The sequence below is a fragment of the Ammospiza caudacuta genome, chromosome 1 (assembly GCF_027887145.1).
Source record: "Ammospiza caudacuta isolate bAmmCau1 chromosome 1, bAmmCau1.pri, whole genome shotgun sequence".
NCBI lineage: Eukaryota > Metazoa > Chordata > Aves > Passeriformes > Passerellidae > Ammospiza > Ammospiza caudacuta.
The window spans coordinates 6,609,672-6,629,089 of NC_080593.1; the positions used below are offsets into that span (position 1 = coordinate 6,609,672).

The 19,418-nt window shown below is 42.2% G+C and overlaps 1 protein-coding gene across 2 annotated transcripts in view; it reads right to left on the minus strand.

The window, feature by feature from the left end:
- Positions 1 to 6,993: 6,993 nt before the first annotated feature.
- The window catches only part of XYLB (xylulokinase), an 85,506-nt gene continuing 73,081 nt past the window's right edge, over positions 6,994 to 19,418 (minus strand). Inside the window, exons 17-19 of one of the 2 annotated variants that reach the window (XM_058806782.1) lie at positions 17,751 to 17,838; positions 15,469 to 15,563; positions 6,994 to 7,263 (exon numbers count right to left, since the gene is read on the minus strand). In XM_058806782.1, coding sequence (XP_058662765.1) covers positions 7,180 to 7,263; positions 15,469 to 15,563; positions 17,751 to 17,838 — 267 coding nt within the window. In that variant the 3' untranslated portion in view covers positions 6,994 to 7,179. Of the gene's footprint in view, positions 7,264 to 12,396; positions 12,597 to 15,468; positions 15,564 to 17,750; positions 17,839 to 19,418 lie in introns of those variants that run through there. The other variant, XM_058806791.1, reaches the window with a different exon arrangement.

Consider the following 19,418-nt stretch of genomic DNA (forward strand, 5'->3'; position numbering starts at 1 on the left):
GCAGAGATTGAAATGAAGTTTATTTGCTTATTCGTTCAGTTGAACTCTCTGACTAAATCACATATTGGATTAGCTGATTCAATGTGTTCTCTTTCCTCTGCTTGGGTAGGTGCTCCTTCTAAGGGACAAAAATTGCAGCGACCCAAATAATTTAACTGAGAAATGGAAATTGGGAAAACATATTGTTGCCTTTCACCAACATCTTTCTTCATCAAAAGGATATTTCTGCTATATGCAACTGTCCTCAAGCAGGGCAGTAACCCAGCAAAGAAATTATTCCAGGAGTGACAGGGGAATGTCCCACACTAACCTAACAAGTTATGACAACCATGTGAAGAGATGCTCCCAGGTGGCATAAGCTGTGATATCAAAGTTGTTACACAGCATAGCTTGGATGACTTTTTATGGAGAATTCCATCTTCCAAAACATCAGTTTTTATCAGACCTGGAAGAGAGTTGAGGTTTCAGGAGGGTAGTGCATACATGTCAATCAGACAGTAAATAGTGTCCTCCAACAGCAAGTGGAGCAGACCTTTGTTTTCTTCTGTTTTCCTGTGCAAAGCTTGTCTCAGCCCTAAGGGAGCTGCCTTTCACTGAACCAGGGTTCTGAGCTTGCAGGCATAACACAAATGCCTGGGAGAGTCCAGCTTGAAGGGATAAACACAAGCAAGGGCATGCAAATAAAGGACAAAAAGCAAGAATGTGGGTAACAAAGCTCTCAAGCTGTGTCTGCTGGGTACCTCTATGCAGGTGTGTCTGAGGGGAGTTGGAGAGGCCAGTCTCATGGATTTGACAGTAAAGACAGAGCAGTCATGGAATAAGAAAGCTTTCCAGCTGTAGAGTAGTAAATGGGGACAAATCTCATCTCCAAAACTGAGACAAGCTTTCAATAAAGTCTTCAGTAGTTTTGGCGCAAGAGAAATCAGCTTTTTCTGTCCTCTTCTCCACACCACTGCTTTTCTACTCAGCAGGGAGAAACTGCTCACTCAGGAGACGAATCACCTGATCTGTTGTAGACATCTGCCAAAAGTTAAGATGAACAACAGCCAGAAACTTCTCTCCCTCATGGTCCTCTCCTTTGATTGCTAAAGGAGACCATATGACAGCAGACAGAGATGTCTACACTGGTCAGATGAATCCCACACCTGATTGACCAGACTCCTGTTTGGCTGATGAGATGCTAAAAGAGGAACGACAACCAGATGGATGCATTACAGAGTACTCTGCTATCATATACCAAATAAAAGCATCTTAAGAATGTGTCACAAATTCCTGTCATCCAAAGATATTAGAGCAAAAAACATCTCACACAGTTAATGATATCCCCAGCAGTCAGGCTGGTGATTGAACATCATGCCTAATGGGCTAATGGGCAGGCCGACACATCAGTGGATGAGGTGCCTGTCCTGGATTGCCAAGCAAATTGTATTCTATTTTCCATCTGTATGGCAGTTGTCTTCTGTTCAGTGGGCAGTTTTCCTTATCTCTTCCACACCCACTCCTCCCTTGGGAGGGGACATCTGCTGAGAAGAGGCCATTGAATGTCACTGCATGACTGATAAGAACTACAGCATCCCATTGGGAGATGTGAGCCCAGAGGGAGGAGCCAAGCATTCCTACCTGGATATAATCTGGAGATTCTGGAACACCAGCACAGCTTCTCCACTGGATTTCCCAGAGGAAGAGCAGCTGCCTCTTCTCCCACTGGATCTTCAGAGGAAGAATCCATCCTTCTCTACAGGATCCCTGCTCCAGCAGAACCACCCCTGACACTGCAGGAGGGCTGAGCCACAATTCCAATGGGACTGCTACCAACACCCTGACCCACAGGGTGTCAGGTTGGGTTCTGACTCTGTCAGTGTTGTTTTAGTGAACTGCATTGTTTATTTTATCTTTTTAATTTCTTCCCTATTAAAGAACTGTTATTCCTGCTCCCATATTTTTGCCCGAGGGCCCCTTAATTTAAAATTTATAGCAATTCTGAGGGAGGAGGTTTACATTTTCCATTTCAGAGGAGCCTCCTGCCTTCCTTAGCAGACACTTGTCTTTCCAAACTGAGACAGTGATTCAGTGAAAGACTGGAATAAGAGATTGTAGCAGTACCCATAGGCAGTGATAGCTGCTCCTTCACCCTTCCTTCAGAATTTGTGCTTCAAGAACACTGAAGCAAGTCACTGAGCTCCCACAGTGCTTGAGACATTCCCAGAAGCCTGGGATCACCACAGAAATATTGCTCTGTTTGTCAAGGCCAACTTTTAGCAGCAGCAGAGAAGCAGAAGAACAAGGAAAGCAAAATATCTCTTGGGGCTGGATTTCAGCAAAGTGTCACATAAGAGAAGTTCTCGGCATCCCTCAGAAGCAGAAACAGCCAACAGGGTAAATAATCTACAGAAAGAAAAGGTAGTTATCTGCAGCAAAAGAGGAAAAAACTGGTTCTAGGAGGAAAAATAATCTAAAAATATTACTTTCCAGCAATGTAAACTGTGATGGCTGAAAGCTAAACCATTTAAAATGACCAACCAGAGGCTTGATCCAGACTGCAAAGCATGGAAGGTGAGCAGGGGTTACCCAAAGAATTCATTCAGATTTCTTTTGCCTTGCACATCACCTAGTGCTTTTGACCTGCACAAAATAAGCTTAAAGTAATAAAGAGGTAAGATTCTTTGGTACAGACATTATTTTGTATCAAATTTGCACAGGAGTATAAAATTTCAAGCCACATGGAATCAGGACTACCGTCACCTTCAGAGAGGCTTGTTAGGGAACTGCTTCTCACAGAACAGAGGTGCCTTGGTATCAGATGAGTGAATGCTCTGCCTATTTTACTTTGCCATTTGTTTGGACATTTCAATTTGCATTGAAATGCAAATTTAACATGAGGGTCAAGATTTCACCAAAACCAAAATCAGAGAGGTTACATGAAAAATCATCAGCTGAGAAGAAGAATTATCCACATTAGTCTCTTTCTCCTAAAGAGGAGGTTCTAAACTGGCCTGGCATTAATGACAACACCAAGACCAGATAGTTTAGCTCTCTAAAATGTTGGTCTTTTTTCCCCTCAGCCCCTAACCTGCATCCAGCAGTCTGGGGATCAAGGTAATAGAAATGAGGATAAAACAAATTATTTGTTCAAAGTCCTGCTTTGGCTTTTCGTGGCTTTAGATGTACATCCTTCACTGCACTGCTCTGTGATCTGTGGTGGTAGCTCAACCCCAAAGGAAAAGCAAGCTGCAAAACAAAAAGGTCCCCCCGGGATCACACACAGCAGTATTCAGCTCAATTACTTATTAAAGCACCGACACAGCATAGATTTTTTTTCAGTACATTACTTATTCAATCAGGGCTCCAACTCTCTCAGACTGATCCCTTAAGAAAAAGCAAACATCTTTCCCTGTTTGTTTCCAGCTGCATCACAAAAGACTTTAAAGACTTGAGGTTGCAAAGAAAACTGTTTGTCTTTGGGTTGTCGTACAGCAAGAGCTTGTGGGTGAATCCAGTGAGGCTCTGATTGACTGCTGAGAGCACAGGGCCATCGAGCTGGGAAAGGTGCTTGGATTTTTCCAGGTAACTCCATGACCCACCTCCAACCTAGAGCAGCTTTACCTGTGTGGGACAGGAGCTGCAGGCAAGACAGCAGGGAACAATCTCTTTGTGGCAATCAAGGGTCTGTTTTTTTTTTACAGGAGGTGAGATCAATTTTCCATCAAGTTATTCTAGACTGGGAATAGTTCATCAGATATTTAAACACAGAGGCTGAACTTTCATCTAGGTAAGATGGGCATGCTGTGTTGCTCACCTTGAAGAGCAGTAAGGTCCCCTGTGGAGGAGGGAGGGAATCAACCTCCATCAAATATTTAGAAGTAGAAGCTGTTGCCTTGCCTTTAGATTTCTCTTAGCTAAGCTGTTAAGTTGTAGAATCACTGAGGTTGGAAAACAGCTCCAAGATCATCGAGTCCAGCTGATACCATGAAACCACCTCTGCTCCAGACAACCAGAGTACCAAAAGGTAGAGAAGCTGGCAAAAAGCCCACGTGGTTTTGGAAACCAAAGGACATCAGATCCTTCCATCACTATTTTAAAGGGATGTGAGAGCAAGAACCTGTGTTTCCTTGGTGAGCTGTTGTGCTTTCCTAGAAAGACAAAAATAAAAGAGTGGTAGAAGTCTTACAGCAGAATTTCTTCAAAGGACCTTTCAAGAGGGAGATTTATTGAGTCTTATTCTATCAGACACTAGTCAGTGAACATGTGCAACTTGGGTGAGCTGGGAAAAAAAAGAGCTTGTCTATAAATTCTTGTACTCCAGACACTGTTCCTCAGAGGCCAGCCCTAATAAACCCATCATCACAGCAATACCATAATTCAGTGGTGGCTCACTCTTCAGAGCCCTGCATCTTTTCTCAGGGGCTCCTGCAGCAAACACTGTGCATCAGCTGCCCTAAGGACACAGTGCTTTAGTGTGGGACATGTCAGAGAGCTCCAGCCCAGCCCAACAGGCAAGGAAGTCTCTTCTCCCTATCCAGAGAAGAGCTCAGGCCCAGAAAGTAGTTAAATCATCCAGACAATATCCTACTAGCACCATAAAAGACTTTGCTAGGAGCCAAGATATTAACTAGAAATGTTCTACAATGTGCTATGAGCTGGGAAATGGGAGCTTTAATCTTCCCCAGCCGAGTAAGAAACTGATCTTGAGCCTCCCATTTCACAAGCAAATAAAGCCAGGAAGCTACAAGAGACAATAATCATATCACCCTGACAAAACCAATGAGCTACTCAAGAAATTGTCACCAAAACTGCACAAAGCTGAAAGATGTAGAGAAGGCAGAGTTACTGAATGCCTCCCTTTCGTCAGTGTTCACCAACAAGCCCAGACCTCAGGAATCTCTGACCCAGGAGACCAGGGTAAATGAATGTCAGGGGGAAGACCTTCCTTTGGTCACCAAAAGTCTGGAGAATCTCTCTTACAAGGAAAGGGTGAGGAGCTGGGGCTGTTCAGCCTTGACATAGGCCAGGCTCTCCTCAGTGGCACCCAGCAATGGGACAAGAGGAATGGGCAGAAACTGATGCCCAGAAAGTTCCACCTGGACATGAGGAAGAGCCTCTTTACTGGGCATTGACCAAGCACTGGATGAGATCACTCAGAGAGGGTGCAGAGTCTCCCTCACTGGGGATATTCCAGAGCCATCTGGACACAATCCTGTGCTCTGGGTTAACCCTCTTGGAGCAGGGAGGTGGGACCAGATGACCACTGTGGCCCCTTCCAACCTGACTCATTCTGTGATTGTGACCTCTCCAAACCCCTTCCCTGTGTGGCTAACTGGCTAACCAACCGGTAACCTGGCAGAACCTCAGGCTAATGATGATGGCAATGGTGCCTAAACTAGCAGGCATTGTTTAACTTCCATTAATTAATCCTTCTGCATTTCTCTACAGCCTTGCTCAATGACAAAGCAACTGCTGACAGTGGAGGCTTGCAAGAAGTATTATATGTTTTAGCACTGTACCTTTGGACCCAGAATAATAAGCACATAAAAGAGATAGATGTGTATTTCTAATGCCACCTTTTAAAGCAATTGCTTAAAAGAATTCTGCTTTAGCAACTCGGAAATGTAATTCTTGACCTTCCTGAGTAATCATGCTAATATCAGGAGAAGTTGTAATTATTCAGTCATGAAGAAGAGAAGGTACTGTTTGTACTAAAAAGTGGAGCACTTGAATATAAAAGAGAGACCAAAGGAGGAATATGAGTATTCCCTGGCCACTCCAGAGGTGAGTCATAGCAAAGGGTTCCCACTCTCAACAGGATGTGGCAGGGACAGGGAGAGCGCTCCTATGCCCCCAGAATGTGAAGAATATGAATTTGAGTCATCCAGCTCCAGCAGGGCACAATCCAGCTCTCAGTCAATAAAGAGATTCTCTACTCTCTACAATTCCCTGGCTTATTCCCAAGACACATTACAGCTTCTAGAGGAGGGGAAGAGAGGCTTCAGTCACTTTCATTAAACAATCTTCTTTATTCCCATGAGAAATTTTATCCTAAGGGAAAGATACCAGCTCCACAGGATGCAGTAAAGTGTTCCCACTTGCACAGGGGTGTTCATTCAAATTCTGCAACTTCCACACATCTTTGCAGAAAGATCTCCTGGCTCACATTTTCTAAGATTTTCTCAGCTAGATGCGACTTAAACTGGACTAAAACATTTGAAGGGAAGCAGTAGCAACAGAGCAAGACAGTCAAGCTGTTCTATTTAAGATCTCCAAGAAAGAAAGGGGATATTGGGAGTGAAAAAAAAAGTCATCTTCCTGCCCTGTCAAGGGCAGAGCATGACACAGAACTTCACAGCCATGACAAGGAGGAGGAGGAGGAGGAAGAAAGAGTAACCCCAAGCTGGTGTGCAGATGGACTGACTCTGCTTTCTGAAGCAGAAAGGAGGTGTTTGAAACTTCCCATGTTTGGTCTTTTATTTTCTTTTGTTACAAAATTGATGTCAAGTGAAACATTGCACAGTGGTGTCTGTATCACAGAAGATCTCTGTGCTTTCCACAATCTATAAACCCCTGCCATATCATGCTTTATCACACAACAGGCTTTCCATAGTATCATGTGACAAGAATTTCCCTTCCCAGAGGATCCCAGGGAATCTTTAAAGACTTTAATCAGCCTCCTCCACATATTAAAGAAAGATGGGATTAAGTCAGTGTGCTTATGCTTTCTGTGTGGGCAAAGATATAAACATCTCCAAGCCACAGATTAAAAGAAAGATAGTCTGAAAACATTTAAGGAAGAGAAATTGAGGAATTGAGACACTTTGCTAGACAGGTATGCAGAGGCTGGCATGCCAAACACATGGAATCAAAGCTGACAGAGATGGGTAGAGTGACTCACATACACAAGGAACTTGACTTTGTCACCCAGCTCTCCAAAACAGCAAGCACAGTCTGAAAAGTACCTAAGAAAAATTGAGGCCACAAACACACAGAGCAATATGACGCTTTTTTAATCAGGTTTTCAATCACAATGTAATTTTTTCCCCACCAACACACTCAAACACAGACATTTAAAAATTATTTGTCTACATAGAGGAACGAAATGATTTAAACAGCTCCAGTAAATTCTGAGCAAATCTCTTATGATCTTCTCCTTGGGAGTCTGCTCAGACAACATATAAATTTTATTTGCTTCTATTTCACAAGACAAGAAGAGGCTGGGTTGTAGATAACCTTCTGTTCAAGCTCAGCATATCTTTTCAGAAGTGGATGATAGAGCTAAAAAGGAAAAAGAAATAAACATGTCTCATTGAAAAATTAGATTTTTAAATTACACTGCAGTTAAAAAGCATTTCAGACATGAAAAATGCAGCATCTTCACAGGTACCTGAAGGTTTGGGCTGGTTTTTGCCCAATTTGCTCATGAAAGTGCTGCAGAGTTTTCCCTCTTTAAATGTCACAGTCCTTTTTACCATCGCCTTTACAGCTTAATTTTATGACATGCACAGGTTGTTCTTATTGTGACTGGGTTCTTGCTATAAGCAGAAGCCATTACTTCCAGCAGAAGCAGCTCAGCTAAAGTCATCTCTCCCAGAGTGCTGTGCCCCCTCAGTAATAGCTGTGCTAATCACCCAGGCAGAACTCCTGTCCTTGCCTCCCTGCACTGCCCAGGATGGATCACTGCCTCTGTCCCCTGCTCCTCTGCCTCACTAATCACCCCACTGCTCCCTCCAGAACAGCCAGCTGGGTGCTCCTTGGCCAGTGTGCTGACCAGGCCCTTCCAAAATGCACCTCACACTCCCTCTCAGACTCCTGTACCTGTTTGAGCTGCTTCTCTACTCCACATTATTGCTGGCTGGGGGCTGTGTACAAATCACGAATGGGACAGGACTGCTGTCAAACGTGCCTTGAGCTGTTTTATTTTTCAGCATCAGCTTCATTACATGGTTATGACAATGGGAAGATGCCACCAGCTCACATCCCAGGCAGCAGACCAAGAACTTAATGTTACAACTCACTTTAAGTTTTTTGACCAATCACACAAAGCAAAAGCACATTGACAGTAGTTCTATACAATCACTATAAGCACAGGTACCTTTGGTTAAAACAATGCTTACTTATTTCAAATACAATACCTGCTTGTAAGCCTTAAAACACAATGCAGAGAGCTCCATTATTAAGCTTCAAACTTCCTAATATCTTGCTAGATAAACTTTTCTGTAGCTCAGAGAGTTATTCTAGACAAGCATTAATACACAGACCATTGTTCTGTTTGTCCTTGCTTTTCTACTTTTTAAAAATTTTTTCTGCTGACCAATCTCATGGCTGCTGCTTAGGTCTAATCACAGTTCTGCTGCCTCTGAGGCCTGCCTTTTGCAGCTTTCCCAAAACCCTCTGATTTTGTGGATTCCCACACACATCTTTCACAGCCACATCCTCTCCCATCCACAGGCTGCTCCATGGCCACGTTCCTTGCTCCCCAAGCTCAGAGGGACAAATGCAGACCCAGCTTCTATCCACAGCTACACCAAGTATCTGAGTAGCTTGCTTGTAGTTTCCTAGCTAGAATTTTCCAGCAGTTTTTAGGTACAGTATTGTTACAACCATAAAAAGAAGAATCAAGACTCAAATATGTTCAAAACCCCAGTCTCAGGCACATCCTGCACTTTCAGATATGGGTGAGATCCATCTCAAAATCAAAAAAACAAAATCAAAATCTCTGCTCTGCCACCAATCAAAAACTGTACTTCATCTAGATCTTGGAGATGCACCCTTCTCTTTATCTCCTCCCTTATCTGTCTCTCCAATAAAACCAGCACTGTGACAAGCCACACCAGGACAGCTGTGCACATTTGCTGGCTCCAGCACAAAGAAGGGAATGCCATGAGCAGGGTCTGGTGCAGGCTTGAGCAGTGCCTAGGAGGATGCCATGAGGTCAGATCCCTGCCACAGTGAATCCTAGAGGCTGCCAGTCTGCTCCACAAGCCCTCTACACTGACTCATAATCAGGGCAGCCTCACTCCTGGCTCCAGGTTCAGAGAGGTTATGGAGCCATAATGAATCACAGCCAGCAAACTGAATTACTGCTCTCATCAGTAAGAGAGATCTAGCATTTCAATGTGGTTTATCCTTTTCAGCCAACAACAGTGTGTGCACAAGTGTGAAAAATTCAGGAGGAAAATGTTTCAGGTGTAAACTATGGGGATGTAGTAGGAGAGCAGCTTCTTCCGGCAGGTCTCTGTACAGTCCTGCAGTGGCCTCAGTGTCTGTAACAGCCACACTTTCCCAGAATAATAATTAAAAAAATCACAAAGTTTTCTCATCTAGGAAATAAAAAACAGTGGGTTTTTGTTTTTCAACTGATGACAAAATACCCAGTTTTTATCTTTCCCTTCTGCTGAATGATAGTTTAAGATAGACCAGGGAAAACTGGATTTATCTCTTCATTCCCATTCCCACCTTCCACAAGCAGGTGGAAGTGACTTAATGGACACATTCTGCAGATGGATCTAGTTTTGACCAACTCCTTCCTTTTTACAAACCAGATGTTATAGAAAATAAAGTTTCCTTTCTACATTTCTACAACAGATTAAGTACAAGAAGGGGTAGAAGAGAAGGAGCATCCACAGCAAGTGGAAAGAGACACTGGTTGTTAGCTAAGACATCAGAAAATGGTTTTTAAAGTCATCTCACAGTGACTGAGTCTTACGGTGCCTTCCACTGATTAAAGCAGAGAATCCTGCTCACTCCTGCCTCTGAAACAGACTCATTCAGTGACCCCAGGCCAGGCATTTAACATGTGTGTGCCCCAGCTCCTCTTCTCCACAGGACAGTGATACTGACATCCTGGAGCTTTATGCAGATTTATGGGGTTAGAAAATTAAATGCGCCACTATTATGAAATGTCACATTACTCAGCGTGGTATTTTTAACTAACTACATGAGGGCCTGGAAGGCTCACATAAGTACACATATATATTCTTTTCATGTTCCCAAAGAACATGAAAATATTGCTCCCATTTCTGGTAAATATGCACATCAGAGTAAACAAAACATTGAGCAGGCAACTATGGCTATACTGGGAGTATCAGTATTTCAAATAAAACCAGCTCCTCTATTCACTGAAGCATCTGTAATGAAGACTGGCTATTTCTTACTTCACTATTCTGTAAATTTGATAAGTGCTAAGTGCTTCTCAGCAAAGATTCAGCACAGCAAAGCTGCATTGGTAAGTGAGCTCAGGCACTGAGAAAGCAGGCTCCATATTATTTGCCCATCAGTATTTTTACAAAATATACACATTTACCAGAAGGCTGGGAAGTATTATTGTTAATACATCACTCTAAATTAAAATGTGTCAAAATAAATGAACAACCACATTTACAGACACAGTTTCTTTTCCTGTTTATTGGACTTAAGCACTTAGTTTGCTAATTGAGAAAATTCAGGCATTTGCAATAACCTTCTCAGCCATTAGTGTAAATGAATCCTGCATTATGGACCATATGAAAAAAAACTGCAAACAAACAGTCAAGAGTATTTCCTGTACTCCACTCCTGCTCTTTGGGGTAAAGAGCTGTGCAGTTCAGAGGGATAAGCAAAGCCTTAAATTCCTCCTCCTCAGGGAATTGGGCTGTAATACCACCAGTATGTCATAGCTGATGAGTGCAGCAGTACCACAGGCTTTTCACTAGCAGTATTCTTCATGCCAGCTGAGGTCTGGGGCAGTGCAGCTCCCATGAAACACAGAGAAAATCCAAACAGCAGCAGCCCAGAGCATGTGTGCACCCAGGTGTGTCTGTGGAAGGGGGTTCTCCACACCTGCCATGACTGAAGTGCCTCCACAGCACCTTGGGCAACTCCTCCTGTGCAGTTCTGGGAGTCTCTTTTCTGAGGCAATTATAGAGATGTGTTCTTATAATTGAGGTCCAAAGGGAATAAAGGACTCTCAATAATGCATAAAAACCCAAGGACATAAATTCCCTCTCTGCCATAGCCTCAAACCTAATCTATCAAACCGTGATATTTAATAAAAGTAATTACATGTATCACAACACAAACCTTATTATTGTCCATAATTTAATTGTCCTTGCTTAATTATGGCCCTTTCTCCAGCTTATCTTTATAGCCTACTCCACAATGTTACAGTACTCTGACTGTTTCATTTACAAACCCTAAACTTCTCTCCTGGGACAATTTGGTCACATTCTGACAGTCCCACAACTAAAGAAAATGCCAATGATAAATAATACTTTATAACAGGGAATAATTTAACTTGCCCTCTCTGAAAAATGCATTGGTACAATGCTACCTTGTTCTCTAGAACAAATCAAATGTTTCATCCTGTTACTGCTTCTCACCACATTACCAGCCTATGTACTCAACTGGGCTTTTACTGTTTAGATTGTCCCTGCCACCTTCTAAGAGCAAAAGCAGCTACAAATTATTACTACAAGATACAATCCACATGGATCCTCCTGTCTTCTGCAATGCTCTGTTAGCCAATCACTGGAGCAATTCAAAATTTACAAATCACAAAGATGATGCTGATGATTATCTAATTTTAATCTACCCAAGTACATTTAATCTACCCTGAATAGATTAAAATTAATCAGTCTCTCACAAACACTTGCTACTTTTGATATGTTCCTTTTTTTTTTTTTAAATCAAAGTCAAATTAGTCATAGAGATTTGCTTAAGAAATCAAGGGTTCTTTTATTTTTCAAATCAAAGCAGTTGTTCACTATTCTTAACAGAGAAAGAATACTCATAAAGCAGAAACAATAAAACAGTGTTCTGAAATACTCTGAAGACTTCTCCAAGGAACCACACCTGAAACAATTACATTCTTTACTTCAGATATCCATTCTGCAAGCCCATCTTAATCAGTTTAGAAAATTATTGGCTACACAAATCACCTTAATCAAACTTCTATCAATACATATTATATTTTTGTGGTTGTATTATTATTACCTACTTTGCACTAAATAACCAACCTAAACCAATTCTAGAAAACAACCTCCCCCCTCCAAAACCTAACTCAACAAAATACAATTATTTTAAATCAATAAATAGGTCATTATAACCTTCCTGGGTAATAGGGTCATTTCTATAAATCCACCCACTCACAAGGCAATTCACCAAAGTCAAGAAAACCTGTTAAGTTTACATTTTCCCTTCCTGAATTTTTGCAAGATTAATACATCTCAGCAGAGTCAATAATGCAATCAAAAACCACACATCCAGAGGTAGTGAGCTGCTCCATGCCTTCTCCCTGCAAAACCCCACAGGACAATATCACAACCAATCTGGCACTCTGTCACACAGCTTGTATAAACACAAGTGACCAACTCCCAGACAATCATGTTCCCTCTCATGTTTTATTTTTGCTTAATTAACCAACTAGCCAACCATCCCTGTTTTAATAGATTACTAAAATAGATCTGAATTCTAATGCTAAAATAACAGATTATTTCTGTCTGTTAACATCTATTTATTGCTCTAGAATCTCCTGGTTATTTTTGTCATGCTTCGTGCTTCTGATTAATCTTTTTCCTCAGGGAAGAGAGGAGGCCCCAAAGAGGTGAAATTACTCTTTAATTTTTGCTATGCTGAAAAAAAAGGAAGAAGGATTAATAATATTAACACAAAAATTACTGACTTGAGCTGGTGTGGTTGAGTGAGTGACCAAGGACTATCACCACAGTGGTTCCCACAAGAACATCTCATGACCCATTTGGGTATTGACAGAATTAGAAACAAGTTCAGATTAATACCCCCATCCTACAAAAATACTGGGAAATCAGGTTCAGCTAAGAGACTTGGGGTCATACCCACAGAGAGGGATTCATCCTCTTTGAAATGGTCTCTTCAAGGCACCATGGTCTGCTGCAGGACAAAGTCACATTGTTGCCAGGCAAGTTGGAACTTTTGAGACTTCAGTTTCCACTAACTACTGATTCATGGCCCACCACAAGCCCTGTGTTCCCCATCTTGTGACTTTGTTCTGTTTTACCTGCCCATCAGTTTAATTGAACCAGAAGAGCTGCTTTGTGTGCCCTGCCCTTGCTTTTTAAAATCACATTCATTATCACAAATGATCCCTCAGAAATCAGAGAGAAGCTTTTTGCATTTTTGGTTCCTGGAAACCCCTGCTGTGGGCATAGGCCTTGGCAAGGCAGGAGAAGCTACATCAAACTGTCCCATCTGACCTCTGTCTACAGGAGGCTTTCCTCTCTCCAATGATCTAACACGCTGTCTCCAACCTATACCAGGAAGAAAGGATGAAACCAGAGCGGATTGCTGTGTTATGACCTGTTTTTTCTCCACCCTGCCAAGATCTAGCTGTAGCTGTCCAAAAAATGTAAAGAAGTGGTTGGGGGAATTTCACATTGGTGAGCCAGGCTCTTTCAGAAGAGCTCCTCAGCAAGACAGGACTTAACCTCAGGATGACTTTGAAGTTTATAAAAAGAACTATCATTTAAGTGAAAGGCTCTAACCCCAACAGAACGAAATTGGATGGACAGGGAGATGCAGCTCTGTATGAAACAGAATCAAACTGACTCATTGCATTATGAATTTTTGCTGCACTGTTCATGCTAGCACACTGTATTACTGACAGGCCCTCTGGCTCTCTGCAGTTTCACAGCCATGAAACTAGCCAGGGAATCCACCATCAACTGCAAAATTATAAGGCAGGAAGAAAAAAAGAAATGGTGTGGAATATGTAATTGCAAGAAGCTGATTTTAATGGAATGAAGCTGGAAAGCTAAGCTAAAGAGCAGGAATGGTTATTCCTTCCCATGCTGTTTGGCCACTGCCTCCCTGTCATTCATTCCTATCTACTGGGGCAACAATTCACTACTGTACATCATTTAAAACCAATAAAAGAGATGTGCAAGGAGAGCCAGGTCTAACCATGTGGAAAAGGGAAGTATTGAGAAGGAGATAATTAACTCTTTTAGCTTCCAGGCCATTTTATGCAGAGAGCAAAGCAGAAAGAGGGAGTTAAATTCCCCAGTGACCTCTCCTGCCAGGTTTGCTCGGCCCCTGCAGGGGTACAAGGTGCTTGCAGGGCCCCTGTGAGTGACAGCTGTATCCTCTGCCCTTGAGTTTTATAGCTGAAGCAGCACCAGGGGGTCAGGAGCAGGTCTCTGAGCCCTCCCCAGCTTTTCAGCACGCAGCATTTTGGGGAGGAACAGGGCAGCAACGTGAGGTTGGGTCAGGCACCAGGGAGCTGCTCCTGTGCTGTGCTCCCTGCAGGGAGCTTCAGCTGCAGCACACGTGGCACAGGCCACTGCTGTTAATTATTTTATCTTTTAAAATGAGGGGGGAAGGTTGAGTAAATGAGATCAGATCAATCAAGTTTAAATTATTCAATGTCTTAATATTTCTGAAGGGGACTTCTATTCGATTACCGAGCTCCTCCATCTCAGTTAATAATTAAATAATATGCTGGCAGGCACAATGCAGCATGATCATTTCTATTATTACTCATGATGATATCTGGTGCTCCTCTACATGTGTAGCTGGGAGTTAGTAGTTTTGGCAGATCATTAATTTCCCAGTTTAAATAAAAGCTTTAAAACCTTGTTGCCTGTAGTTAGGCCACTTCCAAATCTCCTAAATGGTGGAGTGTGTAAGGCTGCACTGATGTAAAAGAAGCTTTTGCACACCTGAAGACCTTGGTGAGGTTCACCTTTGTTACTTAAACATGTGTTCTCCAGGAATCTTGCTATATTGTATTGTTTATTTATTACTGTGCATTATATTTGAAAAGCTGTTGTAAACTAAAGCCTTGGGCTGGGGGTGAGACGTGCAGGGCTGCACTGGAGAGCCTGAGACAATGATTCCTTCCTTGGTTTTACAAGGGCTGGAATCACATAGTTACCAGGAATGACTACGTGGGCCATAAAGCACAAACTCGCCTTCAGACGTGCCAGAAATCACAGGATGGGCACAGGACCAAAGAGCTGTGCCTACTGAGTCCTCCCAGCTGCCATAGTTTCAGAGGAGATACCAGTGATTACCTACAATTGCTGAGCACTGTTTACAGACAGGAAGGGGTTTTGGAGATGTTTTCCAAGAAGCCAGAAAGCACAATCACCTCCCTTTTATCCATGCTGCTTGCTGCAAACAAGTCTAGATTATTTTTTCAAGATTATCTGTTACAACTTGGCTGACCTGTGTCCAAATTCAATCAATTTTATAACTTTTTCTGTCTCTTAAGGAAGATATTCTGCTCTCTGATCACACCTTGTTAGGAAAATTCATTCTCACAGACCTGAATGGTGGGATCAGATTATTGCATCATTACAACACCAAATACCTCTCAAAATCAAATCTGTCTTTACAATAAGGAATAAGATCTGTGTAACCAAGAGTTTCCTAAATTAACTTATTTTCCCAGAAGAATTAGCAAACCACTACATTTTGAAGCAGACAGGAAATAAAAAGAAAAATGGCATTCCCAAACTTGCTCACCTCCTCAGCCCCTGGGGTGGGTGTAACAGCCAGCCTGGGCTCTGGTGCTAATTTCACAACATCAGCCAAGGGCACATTCCTCTCAGCTACAAGTCCTGCAACGAGAATCACAATCCTGATCAATGCAAAAAAACACCATGAGGGATGTGCCTTGACTCTCTGGCAAATTAATACATTATATTGATCTTCCCTGGTCAGGTCAGCATTCAGGATTGAAGGATAAATGGCAGAAGATCTTACATTCCTATGAGCTAGCCTGGGAAGTGGGGACTCTGTGATTGAGTTTTTGCCAATCACTCAATTCGTACCCTGGGGAACAGGTAAGCAGCAGAAATGCTACTCAACAATATCAGTAATTATTTATGGTTACAACAGTACAGTAAACAGCAGTGAAAATAGGTGGAAGCAAAGGATTCAAGGACAAAATGTGACTAAACATAAAAATGAAGAGAAATGAAAACACTTTCAAGAAAATATGCTACAAATTATTAATTATATTTATATGTAAGGAAGCAGAATAGTAGGGGAGTTCTGCTACGACAGCATTTTGCTTTGTGAGCAAATCACAAAGCATTTCAGAAGCTCCCTGCACACCTGCTAAGAACCCCAGGCTAACTGTGGAACACCCCAGATGCACATTGCAATATTATTAAAGAGCCCTTGCCATCAGTATTTCATTTCTATTAGCAAGTCCCCACTTTTCCTCAATCCCTTTGCCTGGCCAAGAGTGAGGCAGCTGAAAGCATCAATCAAAAATGCCATTTAGGAACACACACAGAGCAAACCCCCTGGGGCCTGGCTGGCAGAGGATGTGAGCCCAGGAGTCCCTCCATCAGCACAGCAGCCCAAACGCTCTGTCAGCCAAGCCTCCACAGCTCCAATGCCAACTGGCAGAGGGAATACACATCACACACACACAAAATATCTGCACAAACTTTAATGGTGCCTCCCCATTTCACATGCATTCAAGGGCAAGGAATCTGCCTGCAGCATTAAGTGCTGGGAGGCTTTTGAAGCAGAAGGCAAAGTTTGAGTATAAAGAAAAACTATTTGGAAACTTGACCCACAAGGTGCAAAAATGGTCCCATTGTGGCTTCAAATATAAAGATAATCCAAGTGTTTCCATTGTCCTGCAAAAGCCTGCTTGGCCTTACAGAATCCTTGTGCCTTTTCTGGAAATAAAGAGAGCATGCTGTGTGCATTAAACACACCAATTCAGGTTTTGGTTGTGCAATTTTCTTTGCTGTTTTCAAATGCAAGAGATCGTGTAGTCTTTAGATGCTATAATGTGACAGCAGAATTTGCTTCTAAAATTAAAACTTGGCTGATTTCTTCTGATGGCTGGTGCTATCTTTTCCATGCTTGTTACAGTCCCATGGTCTTACATGAACTTGTAGAAAAGTTACCCATGTCTTAAGGCCCAAATCCTACAGATTCAAATTTAAAAATCTGAGGCTAACTGAAGTTGACCTAAACAAGGACTTCCACACTCCTTGAATTGTTTACTTGTAAGATATTAGAAACCATTTTAAAATACATGGATAAAAATTCATGGTTGGGATTCAAGTCTTAAGTAGCTGATGGCCCACCCTTAACACACACCCACATGCATTAATAGATAATATAAGATAATTAACATGTAAATCCTGGGGCTTGGACTGTTATATTACAGTGAGAGGTGTAATACAGCAAGCAAGATGACTGGACAACCTAAGAGTATCCCAAGATTCATACTTTTACAAGAGTAAGTGCATGGAGCCCAGGACACCTTGCATATCATTCAACTTGATGTTTAAAAGCTGGAAAATAAATATAGGTTTAATATTGGCCAGCAGTATTATAGGTCTTGTTGTCCCTGCTCTCAATGATCTTCTTTGCTGGGATCAACCTTTTGTGTGGTTTGGCCATTTCAGCAACCCAGTTTACAGCTCAGTCCCCAAACTGGGGCAGCAGGCTGCACCAGGACCTTCAGTTGTTTGTATTCTTCCATGGATGTAACTCAACATGTGAAGGTCCTAGACCTTTCCTAGACAGTACCAACACTTCCCACACCACATCCCTTGGCTGAGAAGCAGCCACCAGGCATGGAATTACAATGTAAATTATATTCTCTGCCCTAATCCAAGTGTATTAAGCAAAAAATCCCTCTTTGACCTGTGTGACCTTCCAATCGGATGCGCACAGCTTTACTCCCCCTTCATGCCCAGTAACATTAATCCCAAGTATTATCCAAGTGAAATTAAATTCCCTGACTGCTCACAGGAGTCTCCTGGCAGCCTTACCATGGATTGCTCTGTAAGCACTCCCCAGACAAGCAGAGTTGGCCGTGTCGATGGTGAATACGGGCGCGTTGAACACGTCGGACAGGACCTGAGGGGCATCAAAGCATCCATGAAACACAAAGGGAAAGGAAAAATCCTTCATCACTGCTCAGGAAAACAAACAGCTGTCCCAAGCCCCAGCCAAGCACTCAGGAACCCATGGAAAGAAGATCTGCAGGCAACAGTGAGGACTGAACTTGTCACACCGCAGGGTATTGGTAATTCTGAGCTACAGACGTAACTCTAGCCAGGAAATAAAGTCCCATTTCTCTCCAGATGTCTTGGTTACAGTCCAGAGGAGCCCTGATTCAAGCATCATTCCTCAAAATTCACACAGGCAGCACATGCTAAAGGCTTATGTCAGCACAGGAGACCTGCTCAAGAACCCACAACTGGAGCCTGTTTGCTTCCATCATGTTGAAGCTGATTTTAGTGGAAAGGAAAGAGAGAAGAACCAGTCATCTGTTCCAGAAGAAAAGAAGAACCAGTCACAGCTCCTCCATTCCAAACTTGGATAAAAATAAAGCTCCAGCAACATGAAGGCCTGCTAAGCCTTTCTTCATCTCCACCATTCCCATCCTATTAGGGTCAGCAGGGAGAAGGACACAGGAGCTGATTACACAGTCTCTAAATTTACCAGTTTTCCTGTTTTTAAGGGAACTTTAGCTATGAAGATATATTGAGACATTTGGCTTGGGTAATACAAATAAAATTTTACAGGCAAAGAAATTATTATGGTATCCAACAGATACTAAAGTTATTCGACCACTCATCATTCTGCTTTGAAATCAACACCATCAACACCTCACATCTGCTCTTCCCCACAGTTTAGGTTTAGAAAAACAATACTGATTTGGGAAAATTAAGACATATTTGGATAAGGGCATAGGAGGTTTAATAATTCCTTTCCAAAAACATTGTCAAGAAATGCTTTCCATTTTGGTTTCATCACTTCTAGGATTGCAAGTGCCCCTCAGGCTGAGCAATACAAGAAGCAGGAAACAATTCAGATGCAACCTGTGCTGATTTTATTACTTTTGCCAAAGGGAAAAGTGTCTCACCTGACTTAAATCCATACAATTGAGTCTAAAATAAAGCCAGAATGTCCAGAATTTGGACAATCAAACCATTTGGATTAGTGCAAGGCAATCCTGATCCTGGAATTTATAACCCTGCTGGGGATGGACCCCAGGGCTTCATAAAAGATGAGTAAGAAATTCAATCCATATTACCTATAGAAATGTGCAGTACATGGAATTTCTAAAGGATTTTTCTTTCTCTGAAATTTTGTGGCGAATCTTCAGATCAAAACCTTTGAAAATCACTGACTTTCACAATTTAAATGAAAGTGGCTGTTTGCTAACTAGAACCCAGTGGAAGCCTGAGCTTATACACTTAAAACTGTCTTCTGGTAAGACAGAAAAGTCAGGATTGGCTAATTTCATTTCCAAGCAAGCACTGAGCAGAACATGAGCTTCAATGCTAGAGAACAAATGAAAAATAAATCATGGTTATCTATTAAAAACTACTCTGGAAATTGTAAGGTCACAGAGCTCTAGTCCCACTGCCCATCCTACCAGCCAAAGCCACTTTGTTTCAACACATTCCCCACCTATATCTTCACCTCAT